Source organism: Etheostoma cragini, chromosome 1 (assembly GCF_013103735.1).
Source record: "Etheostoma cragini isolate CJK2018 chromosome 1, CSU_Ecrag_1.0, whole genome shotgun sequence".
NCBI classification, from domain to species: domain Eukaryota; kingdom Metazoa; phylum Chordata; class Actinopteri; order Perciformes; family Percidae; genus Etheostoma; species Etheostoma cragini.
In genome coordinates, this window is record NC_048407.1 from 12,615,246 (window position 1) to 12,627,196 (window position 11,951).

General features: G+C 38.7%; 1 protein-coding gene across 1 annotated transcript; it reads right to left on the reverse strand.

Annotated features, from left to right (window-relative positions):
* Positions 1 to 1,189: 1,189 nt before the first annotated feature.
* On the reverse strand, positions 1,190 to 11,280 carry LOC117947427 (very long-chain acyl-CoA synthetase-like). The gene is made up of 10 exons (XM_034876336.1): positions 10,746 to 11,280; positions 9,357 to 9,566; positions 9,111 to 9,269; positions 7,082 to 7,206; positions 5,618 to 5,812; positions 3,860 to 3,950; positions 3,501 to 3,699; positions 2,261 to 2,358; positions 2,005 to 2,135; positions 1,190 to 1,759 (listed from the first exon to the last, which is right to left on the reverse strand). Exons 1-10 carry the CDS (start codon positions 11,227 to 11,229, stop codon positions 1,583 to 1,585), a joined length of 1,869 nt encoding a protein of 622 aa, XP_034732227.1. The 5' UTR covers positions 11,230 to 11,280; the 3' UTR covers positions 1,190 to 1,582.
* Between the last annotated feature and the right edge of the window lie 671 nt (positions 11,281 to 11,951).

Genomic DNA, 11,951 nt, shown 5'->3' on the forward strand with positions numbered 1-11,951 from the left:
AATTCTCCGCCCCTTCTGCTATCTACAGTATTTTGCAAGAGCACCATTGCTGCACCCTGGGCGTAGTGCCACCAAAGACATGTGACTAAAGAAATATTAGCAACCCAGAGTGTTTTTTTCCCCCATTACCAGAATGATAATGGGTGGGAATGACTTTTCACCAGTGCTGACAAGGCGCTCTAAAGAAGGGTATGGCTCTTAATGACAGGCGGTAGAGACGTTTGAAAAGATAAGAGCATCAAAAGGAAGATATTTCTGAATAGATTGCAATAGTACACAACAGATAATGACAATTATGATACTTTTTGTAGAAAGAGTGCTGTAAAACAATAACAGATTGTGTCTCAAACAGGAAGAGGATATTCATGAAAATGTAAAAGGGAATAACACATTTGAGTTTCAATTTTTTATTAAATGATTTTAAAGAGCTTTTTTTCTACTTTCAAAACTTCAAAACACAAAAATGTGTCAGAATCTCTTTTAAACCTGCTGCAAGTAAATTATCAAAGAAAAAGATCAAAGCTAAAAGAAACTAACAATGAATATGAAAGTAATTAATATATACAGATACTGGCACATAAATATACAATTCAAATAAGGTCCTGTTATACATTTGTTTTGTAACTATTAAAAACCCTTACATGCTACTCATAGCTTTCCCATAAGAAAGACATTATGTTAAGTACTTTTAAGAGAAAGTCCAATAGCATCTCAATGAGCTAAGCTATCTGTTTATCCATACATACAGCAATGCTTTTTAACACCGTTATTAGACTGAATGAAGTAAAAGCAGCAGTCCTCATACTGGAAAGCAAACATCATGCTTGTACATCAACTATTTATATTATCACTTGCCAGTAATTATGTAATTTTATATGCTCAAACCCCCTCCCCCACATGCAGGCTGACTCTTGCCCCTGACACAAATCCTTACAAATTAATCCTACACTTCTGATTCCCATCTAATGCTTTTAATAAATATGTTTATGTCTCCCCATTATTTTACTACACACAATAATATGGTTATTATATAATATTAACAAAAAATGGTCACTGAGCTGGATGTTCCTTATTAAAAGCATCACTGCAGCCAGACTAAAAGCTGGCACAGTTAATGAACACTAAGGGTTCATCCCAGTATCCCTCCTCAACTCCTCCATCCTCGATCACTTGAACTGAAAATCGATTGATCTGAGGATTCAAAGAGAGAAGGCTACCAGAGGAGATGGAAGTGAGATCATGAGTGCAGCCTATGTTATGCGGAATTGTTATATTGTTACATGTGTATAAATGCTCTAGCCCCAGATCCCCAGCTGGCAAAAAAATAAACAAGCCAAGGTGGGACAAGCCCTACAAATTAAAACTAAATTGTAGAGGGTCTATGTGGGATTTAGTTTGCGTTAAGCCCAGTGACAGGTGATACCACTGTGCTTATGCCATACGTAAATTGATACTTGAGTAAATGAGGATGTCCCATTTCCCAAATGTGGATTCCTCTACCCTTGCATCTTATGAGGGGTGACGCTAAGGGAGGGAAAAGAAGATGCGGATGACGGTAATGGGATGAACCCTAGGAGCCTAATTATAGTTTGATGTTTCCTGATATGATGGAGTTGTAGACCTGAGATCTCAGCGGTACGAAACTCTTCTCTTTATCATCAAGGATGTAAAGAGGGTCCCGGATACGTCCTGGATCAAAACTCTCCTCCACTAACTTCACCTTCATCTGCTTGAAAGTCCCTGTCACCTCTACAGCATTCTAGATGGAAGAAGAGTGCAATAGGTACTATACTGTTCATTGTATATCATCACTTTTATTCACATCGTGGAAAAACATGAACATATTCTGTTGTCTGTATTGCCAAATTGGCATAAACTTTGCATAACAATCTTTGTTATTTACATTGTTTGAGAACTGAACAAATGTGTGTCAAATAATTTTATCTATTTAAATTGAATGCAATGTTTTTCCCAAAAGTAAGAGCGTCTGTGGAATAAACGTACCTGTATTCTTATAAAGCGTGGTCGGGCATATGAAGGCAGGTAGTTAACCACATGGTGGTATATTCTACTTCCATCGAACTGGGCACCTTCCTTTACAGTGACAGCTGCCATCCCTATCCGCCCCTCGTGCCCTACATTGCCGAAACAACATTTTAACAGACAAAGCCTCTCTTTACCCTTTTACTACCAACGTCTCTCTTCAATGTTCTGCCATTTGTAAGTCATGCCATTTTTATTAAACAAAAAAGAACGTCACCTGGCACTTGGACTCCATAAACGCTGGCTTCTTTGAGGCAATCACTGATTGTCAGGATGTCAGACACCTCATTTGTGGCTACATTCTCACCTTTCCACCTGTGGGCTCAAACAAGAAAAAACAGTCCTATTGAGTTATGATAGTTGTAAGAGAAAGAGTGCTGAATAACAATAATGGATTGCATCACAAAAACAGGGAGAGGATAATGGTGATTAAGTCCCCAGGGAAAGCTCTCTGTATTTCTCAGTATAATGGAGTTCTGGTGTCTGGTATCTATGGCCACATCCCTTGCGCTGGCACACCGAAAGCCCCGAAAATGCTGATCACCTTTTGTTTTTAGTTTAGCCTGAGGAACAACCAGTGAGCCCTGGTCAGAGCATCTGATAATAAGTGATGATCTGATAAGAATGCAGCAGGTCAGAAATTTAGACTGGTGCCTGAACATGCAAGGCCCTGTATGTCAGAACAAGAACCTTAAAATGAATCCTGAACTTGATAGGAAGCCAATGCACTGAGGATGAGATGGGCAACAGCCATGCAGCCACATTTGGGACCAGATATACTTTAGATGGTCCAGGGACTCTCACAAAGTGCCGTCAAATAACCTCGTTCACTCACTAACCGGGGGATTCCAGCAACTGCAGATGCCGCAATAGTTTTGTTCCATCCTCCGGCTTGCAGTACCAAACCGGGGGGCATTTCAGAAGCAGACCGTTTCGCTTGCGAATTTAGTTCATTTGGTCATTCTTTGGCAGAGAGACGCTTCTAGGATGCTTTTGGGAAGCACTGTCTTGAGTGGCAGTGATTGCTCTGGCAGCAATGTCTGGCAGCTGTGGCGCAGCTGGAACGCAGCGCAGATGTGCCAGGTGGACTTTTGGGTTTGCAGTTCAGAGCTGCTTATTCTGGCTCTTTGATTGGTTACAGGGTACCTCAGTTGACCTGTATTAACCAGTACCTTTCCTAAGCACGTCGACAGCGTTTGTGTAATTACGCTTACTGCTAATGGTAAGACAAAGGTTCCAGCTTTATTTTTAAATCCAGCTTTAAAGGGCTTATTTTTTCCTTAAATGGCTTTTCAGTAAAAAGTCAGTGGCCTTTTATGTGTTATTCTCCATTTGTTTAAGTTTTTAATTTGTCTTTGCAAATTATGACTGATACTGCAGTAAATAACAATACTATTTTGTAAAAAACAGCAACAATAAGCTTAAAAATCAAATCCCGGTGCACAGGAGTTTTGTACCTGAATGTGTCACCTACACGATCCTGAAAGTAAATGAAGTTGTCTTTATCGATCCTCATTAAGTCACCACTGTTGAAGTAAAGATCTCCTTTCTTGAGAACATTGCGGAGTCTTTTCCTCTCCGTTTGTTCTTCATTCTGGGCGTAGCCGACAAAAGGTGCGATATCTGTGATCTTTGACACCAGCAGTCCTGTCTCACCTTGAAGCAAAAGCAAAGAGATATGTCTTTTACTGCCATTGTCCAGCAATGGAATACTTGCCACATCATTGGTGTCCTGATTTGGGTGATAAATAGTCTCTGCCTATAAGATTAAGATGTAACATTGAGCAAATATAAGTTTAAGAGGGAGTTTCTTTACCTTTGGGCGACTCCACACAGAGGCCATTAGCATCTCGAATCGGTTCATCCCGCTCTGTGTCGTACTTAATAAGAGTGAAGGGAAACAGCTTCTACAGGAGGAAGTAAATTAATTGTGTCAAATACATTTTTACACCGGCAGCAGAATAAAACATATTATTCCCATATTATTTATTAATGTAGTGACATGGGTATGGAATTCTAATTTATGTATATACAGTATATTTGTGATTCCAACTACACACACACACACACACACAGTGGGGTTCAAAAGTTTGGGCACTCCAGGTAAAAATTTGTATTAATGGGCATAAAGAAGGCAAGAAAAGATGGAAAAATCTCCAAAAGGCCTTAAATGACAGATTAGACATTTGTATAATATATCGAAAAAAGTTAGAAGTTATTTCCATCATTTACACTTTCAAAATAACAGAAAACAAAAAAATGGCGTCTGCAAAAGTTTGGGCACCCTGCTGAGTTTCTAGCATGCATCGCCCCCTTTGGAAAGCTGAGACCTGACAGTGTCATGGATTGTTCTTAATAATCGTCTAGAAAGACCAGGTGATGTCAGTCTTAAGGTTTTAAATGCCCAGACTCATCTGACCTGGCCCCAACAATCAGCACCATGGCTTCTTCTAAGCAGTTGTCTAGAAAACTGAAACTGAAAATAGTTGACGCTCACAAAGCGGAGAAGGCTAAAAGAAGATAGCAAAGCGTTTTCAGATGCCAATATCCTCTGTTAGGAATGTAATTAAGAAATGGCAGTCATCAGGAACAGTGGAAGTTAAATCAAGATCTGGAAGACCAAGAACAATATCAGACAGAACAGCTTGCAGGATTGTGAGAAAAGCAAGTCCAATGTTTGACTGCACGTTCCATCCAGAAAGACCTGGCAGACACTGGAGTTGTGGTACACCATTCAACTATAAAGCCTGATGCATTGTGGGAAAAAGTTCTGTGGACCGATGAGGTTAAAATAGAACTTTCTGTCCGACTGTTAAGCATGGGGGGGGGGGTCAATCATGCTTTGGGGTTGTCTTGCAGCCAGTGGCACAGTGAACATTTCACGAGTAGAAGGAAAAATGAATTAAATAAAATTTCAGCACATTTTGGACACTAACTTGATGCCATCTGGGAAAAAGATGAAGTTAAAGAGAGGATGGCTTCTACAAATGGATAATGATCCTAAACACACCTCAAAATCCACAGTGGATTACATCAAGAGGCGTAAAACTGAAGGTTTTGCCATGGCCTTCACAATCTCCTGACCTCAACATAATTGAAAATCTATGGATAGACCTTAAAAGAGCAGTGCGTGACATCTCAAAGAACTGGAAGACTTTTGGAAGGAAGAATGGCCGAAGATACCTCAAACAAGAATCAAAAGACTCTTGGCTGGCTACAAGAAGTGTTTCCAAGCTGTGATACTTGCCAAAAGGGGTAGTACAAGGTAATAACTCTGCAGGGAGCTCTAACTTTTGCAGATGCAATTTTTTTGTTTTCTGTTATTTGAAAGTGTAAATGACAAAACATAAAATCTAACTTTTTGTGACATATTATATGAATGTCAAATCGGTCATTTGATATTTTTCCATTTTTTCTTGGCTTCTTTATGCACGTTAATACAAATTTTTACCTGGGGTGTCCAACGTTTTGAACCCCACTGTACATATATTTTACATACCGTAACAAATTGGGTGTAATTAATGCCAGAAACAATGTTAACATAAACATAAATGTTGTTTTATCTCATACTTACCTGATGAAAAAAGTTAACTCGTCCAATAGCTCCAATTTTTCCTGCGTAGTTGACAAAGCCAACATTTCCCTCGGTGGAGGCGTAAAACTCTCGGATCTGAATGTCCCCAAAGCGATTGACAAACTCTCTCCAAATCTCTGCTCTGACACCGTTGCCAATGGCTAGCCTTACTTTATGGTCCTTGTCATTTTCTCTCTGCATTGTCATATAACAATTAAAACAAATAGATCAAGCATTTTTGCAAGTACTACACAAATTACCTAATTATGATCCTCTCTGATCAAATTTGGTTAATCCAGGTCTATATAGAAGAATTTGACATTAGAAACCAGTTTACCTGGGCATAAATACTTCTGTGTGACTTCAAAATATGAAATGTAATAAATGTGACCCTAAAGTCTACTAGTCCAGGGTAATTTGGTTGCCAAGTTACCAGATATGGTCTTCAGAACTTAAGGTCAACATCTATTCCTAGTGGTGACCAGATACAGACAGACCACCTCCTGTGACTCGCACAGGGTCACGCAGTAAATTTGAGACTGCACTTCATGTGATGCAATTAGATACTCTGAATGGCCATACATGTAGGCAGAATGTTTACAGTACTCCTAAATACAGCAGATGCATATTTTATAAGAGATCTGAATATTATGCAATGTTACTTTTAAAACATTGCTATTTATTATATCAACAGTTCATGTATCCCTATATTTTTATGCCGTTCAAACCCCTACAGATAATGACGCAGAAGGCTGAAACCAGATAGTATGAGATTTAACGATTTCTATTTTGGTAAGCCAGCTGTGCTGCACTGGGGGAATGTACTGATTTGGAAAGTCATCTCTGACTAGATCTGTCCTAATGGTAACTTACTGCAGCCGGTTCACAGTACACAGTGTTTCCGCAGCTGTCTCTAAAGAGTTTTACATTTTAGTAGTTAAGGTGGCAGAGAGGAGACATGATTCCCGCAGTGCCAAGCCACATATCCCGAATGGCCTTGTTTGAGTTCTAATCAGGTAATTTAAAAAGAAAAATGGCAGGTTTTCACTTAATGGATACTGGTTATAAAATAGGGCTGAACTAATATATCAATTTGTCAAACTATTGGAGCAGTATTTTTTATATATGAGACATCAGAGATGGCGATTTTCTTATGACATCTTGACAGATCTTTCACAACCACAGAAGAGTAAAACTGCAATTATATACATTTTAGTTGTCCCTTAAATTGTACAAATGCATTCTGTCCAAAATAAATCTTCCTCTGACGGTATTTTTGCCGCCCCGGATTTGGAGTATCAGCAACTTAAAATAATTAAAAAATGCTACTCAGACTATAAAATCTGCAAAAAAAATATTCCTACTTCCAGAAAGCACAGATATTGTAATGTGTTTAGTTTTGCAGTACTCAGCTCTGCATGGCTGCAACAACACTGTATGAAAAGCTGGAAACAGTTAACCTACCTTTGGTGTACTACAGAGGTAACGAATCACCTCTCCTATGTACTGCACAACAGTCACATTGTATTTCCTGCAGTCATCCCAAAACTGAGAGGCAGAGAACTTCCTCTTCAAAATGATAGTCGACCCTTCGAAATAAGACAGAAAAACATCTAATTGATTATAAGCTAAGCAGCAGATACATGTGATGACGACGGATTCACATTTTTTCCATTTACTTTTTCCAACTGTCAAAAGGATCAGTTATTTTTAATATTCATTTATAAAAAGTACACATACAAGTGATGCCTAAAATTCCAGTTGTAAGATTTATTGATCGTTCCAATAGGGTTATTTCTACACTCCATTTATATTTTGAATTAAGTTCAAGTTGTATTTGCTGTACGTTATGTAAGACACACTCATGCCAAGTGTATTCCATTCAACTGCATGTACTGCACAACAGGACGGTGATTGTTCTGGTGCAGTGTTGAAAATCTCCTAAAATGTGTGTTACTCAGACTGGGTACCAAGACATATAATAGCAGTGTGAACTTTTGCCTATTTAGAACAAAACCGTTTAAAAGTAGAGGTATTTTGGTCTTAGTTGACCCAGCTCTGTTCAGATTACTGGTTAACAGTGACAAAAGACTCTTTCATTTCGTTTCTCACAGGGACAGAACAACCAGAGGGAGGAGGAGGAGCAGGGGCACCACTTTGTGTGTAGTGTGGAAACACATTTGATTCAATTTACAATTTTGTAGCACAACGGCCTCAGAATCTTATGAAGGTCTTGTAAAAGGGTACCACTGTAATGAATCTGCATATTAATGACAAATGATACCTCAATACCTTGTCAATGATTGCATTCTAAAACAAAACACCTAAATATATGACCATTGTGACATGTAATATCTTTCACTTTTGTCTCCTTAATACAGTTGTAAAATGATGATTGTAGTTGTCTTGTTAAAACCATGTATCTCTAAAACGTCAACCTTTCAAGAGCTAAGAAAAACAGCTGTCAGTGCAAATTTTGTTAGACACTTTCTGTTCATTTCTCTTGCCACCTGACATTTGCTATACTTATAAACTTTTTGGGTAAAGCACATTCCATGGACCCATAATATTACATTTACGATAACCTGTTAATCCATCAAGTTTAAGGTTAACATGGGTAAGGTTTACAGTATGCTGTATGGTACAAATTCAGAGCAATGGTGTAGTCTACGTAATACGCAGGTATACCCAGTATGCAGTATTTCCATAAACCCACTTAAAAATGTGCAATGGCACATAACAACATGCTTTTCATTATAATTTTGAAATAATTTGAATTGTCATCTGTGTTCTGTTTTTTTCTTAGCATTTTGTCTTTCACCGTAAATTGCAGGAAATTAAGTCTTTGACGCTCAAAGGTTTCCTGGGGGAGGACACTGAGACCCCCCCACTATGATATGGCCCTCCCCAAAAGTCCATCCTGGCCCATTTATATATATATATATATATATATATATATATATATATATATATATATATATATATATATATATATACAGTATATATATATATATACAGTATATATATATATATAGGCCCACATATGTACCGTACAGTATACCCTCTACAATACATTAGACTACACCACTGATTCAGAGTGATCACACATAGTAGAAATTAATAAAAATGATTACATGTGCAGTAAAGATATTCAAAAAATGTTTGTATGTGTAGTATGTGGGATGTATAATTTCCCTTACACACCTTTGTGACGATACATTTAATGGTTTATTTAGTTTAAGAAGTAGAGACACACGTTTTTTTGACTAGCATTCAATAATAACTGGCTTGCAGTTGGAGCCCATATTAACTTGGTAAACTTATGAATGTATAGTTAACTGTGGCAGAGACTTTATGCAGATTTTACCTATTGATGCAGTCTGAATTTGAAAATAACAACCTAACAACTCCATGTTAGCTCAGTAAGTAGTCACCAGTCTGCAAGGAATCTCACACAACCCTCAAAAAGTCTTATTTGTTTTACAGGCCTCACCCGTCTCAATGGATCCGATAAAGCCAATCATGAATCCAGCTGTGTGATACAGAGGCAGGTTGAGGTAGATGACATCACTAGACGTTACACAGTTTGAAGATAAAACAGCCAGAGCTGTTAAGAGGCGGTTCTGATTGACCACAGCTGCCTTTGGGAGACCTGGAATACAACAAGACACAAACAAGACAAAGCTGAAGCACTGATATTATGTTGTTGTGGTAACAGATTATCAAATGAAAGTGATACCTGTAGTTCCAGAGGTGTAAATATACACTGCAGGACTTTTGTATTCAATGTGTGATCTGAGGGATCGAGGGAGCGGGATGTCTGATGCCTTGTCCACTTTCTCAGAGAAGCTCTCAATCCCAGGTGTGTCACAACATTTGGTCATCAGGAGGATGGTGACGCCCTTCTCTATCAGTGAGGGCAGCACGTCCTCCACTGCTTCCTTTAGCTCTAGAAAGGGACATACCATAAAACAATCTTTATCACTAGATATTAGATTATCAGACAGATATTGGCTCACAATTGGCTGTGAAATGTTCAGCTTTACAGAAAATGCAAGCATGATTAAAGCCAAACAAGATCTTGCAAGCTCAACTTTCACCCTAGGTTTTAGGTATGGACAGCAGTTACTGAGAAGTTGGAAGCCAGTCAGTGAATGTTTAGGGAGTAGTTCAAGAGACAATGACAATGTGCACTGCAGCATTTTGAAAACACCCCTGACTCAGTTAAAAGCTGCTCAAATTATCCCAAAGGCAAATTTTAAGACCCTAAAAAGCCCACTGAGTCTTGTCTTAAAATTCTGTACTTAATCCCTTTGGAGGAAGGCTTACCATGTATACTTCAGTTGGATACAAAGTCTGTCTAGATCAATATTTCATATTTAGGGTTGAAGCTACAGGTTGTAGCTACAGTGCATAGTTTATGTTTACCCCATGAGAAATTCTAAGTAGGCCTTATGACAATAAATCTGTAGGCATGTCCACATGCAATACAAGCCTTCTGTGCGCAAACATAGCCATACTGAGAAATGCAGAGAGTGTTGTTTGGAGCTGATAGTCTTAATTAGCTTTGTATCAACTCTTTTGACAATGTAATGGACGTTCATTAATCTAAAAAGGTTATGCACTGAAGCTTTAATAATTTAAATAAATAAATCATCAATTCCTTTCTAAGCCACATTAAATCAATTTAAGCCTTTAAAAAAATCTAACATCCAATCAGAAGCCAACAGCTCTTTGAAGAGAAGGCCTTAATGCGATAAGTTTAAGACTAAATCCCATTTCTCCATCTTACCCATACCTCCTACCCCTTAAAAACCGAATGGTAAGGTCTAGGGGTAAAAACATACCACTATGAAATGGGACAACATCACCATACAGTATCGAACAGAAACGTCCAAGATGCTGTCTGCAAGTGTGTCTATGTCAGTTGCGTGGGTTTTGACAACAGTGTGATATGCATTTATATATTTATTTATTTTTATAGTAATTGTATATTCACTTTAGTGGTGCAGAGGCAGATGTTTGTATCTGCGTAGTACTTAGGTCTGTTTGCAATACATATGTGTATACACACACATGGTGTGCAGTATATCTGTTTCAGTTAAAACACACGCACGCGGATGCATACCTGAGGCTGCAATCAACACCTTCGCCTTGCAGCAGTTAAAGCAGTGCAGCAGAGACTTGGCGCGGATGTTGTGGTTGAGAAGAGCAACAGGAGAGCCCAGTTTAGCCAGCGCCAGCCAGGTAAACAGAAAGGCGGGTTCATTCCCCATGAAAAGTGCGACGGTGTCCCCAGGGTTATACCCAGGGTGAGACTGAAGCGCGTTGGCTGTTTTGTTGCTTCTTTTATCTGTGTCAGTGTACGAGTAGTCGTCATTTTCAAACACAATGAACGGCTTGTCTGGATGCGCAGCGGTCTGCTCCAAGAAACGATCCAACACGAAAAAGAAAGGTCTCCTTCTTCGCCTCGACGCAAACTTCACTAAAATCCGCAGTAGATCCCCGAAATACAGAATATCCATCCAAAGATAAGGGAACAAAGTTTTGAGTGCGAACGGTATAATAAGGATACTTGCTAAAAATACTGAAATCAGATACATCTCCATCATGGTTTCTCGTTTAAAACTATATGCCCTAAGAAAAAAAAAGAAGAAAAAAAAAGTGCAGCCCCTGCTGCAAAATGGGGATTGTGCAAAAAAGGATTGTGTTCAGTGGGGCGGAGCATTTTCTCAAAAAGTAGGCCTAGTTTCATGGAAAAGGTCAAATATGTGAATTATTTTAAATAGCCTATAGATGATGGGAATATTGCTCAGAAGCAGTGTGTTGCTGTTTTAATTGCAAAAAAGTGGGGGAAATGGTCTTCAAACTTCAAACAGAACTTACCAAAATGTAGCCTTTTAAGAGAAAAATAAAGTTAAAGGATGTAATAAAATAAAATACCAAGCACATGTCTCTCACACTTAACCTCAGTGCCGGGGAGGTTAGGTGAAACAAGCTGTTAATGACCCTCTTCAGCTGGTCCGGGGTCAGCAGCTGCAATGAGCAGAGCCGCGTATGCCATGCATTCAGATACCCTGGCAAAAATAATAGCAATTAGATTTTTTCTGATTATTATTAGTCACATGGTGACATAGGCCTGTATTACTCCTTCCTACAGTTTGGTGGCTCCGTCCAGGTTCCCAACCCTAAGGGGCAGGCCCCCTGTGAAGGGTCACAAGACAAATCTTTGGAGTGGAGAGACAATAAAAGCAACACACATTGTTTTGTTTGTTGGCCTTTTCTCCAATCTTTGCTTCTTCTTTTTTAAGCAATATTGGATAATTTGACATAC

Excerpts from the sequence above, each read along its gene's own strand:
- LOC117947427 (XM_034876336.1), bottom strand. The coding sequence starts at position 11,229 with ATGATGGAGATGTATCTGATTTCAGTATTTTTAGCAAGTATCCTTATT. Across the intron at positions 5,813-7,081 it reads ACCTCTGTAGTACACCAAAG|AGAGAAAATGACAAGGACCA; the intron begins GTAGGTTAACTG and ends ATGACAATGCAG. Across the intron at positions 2,136-2,260 it reads TTATGGAGTCCAAGTGCCAG|GGCACGAGGGGCGGATAGGG; the intron begins GTGACGTTCTTT and ends TCGGCAATGTAG.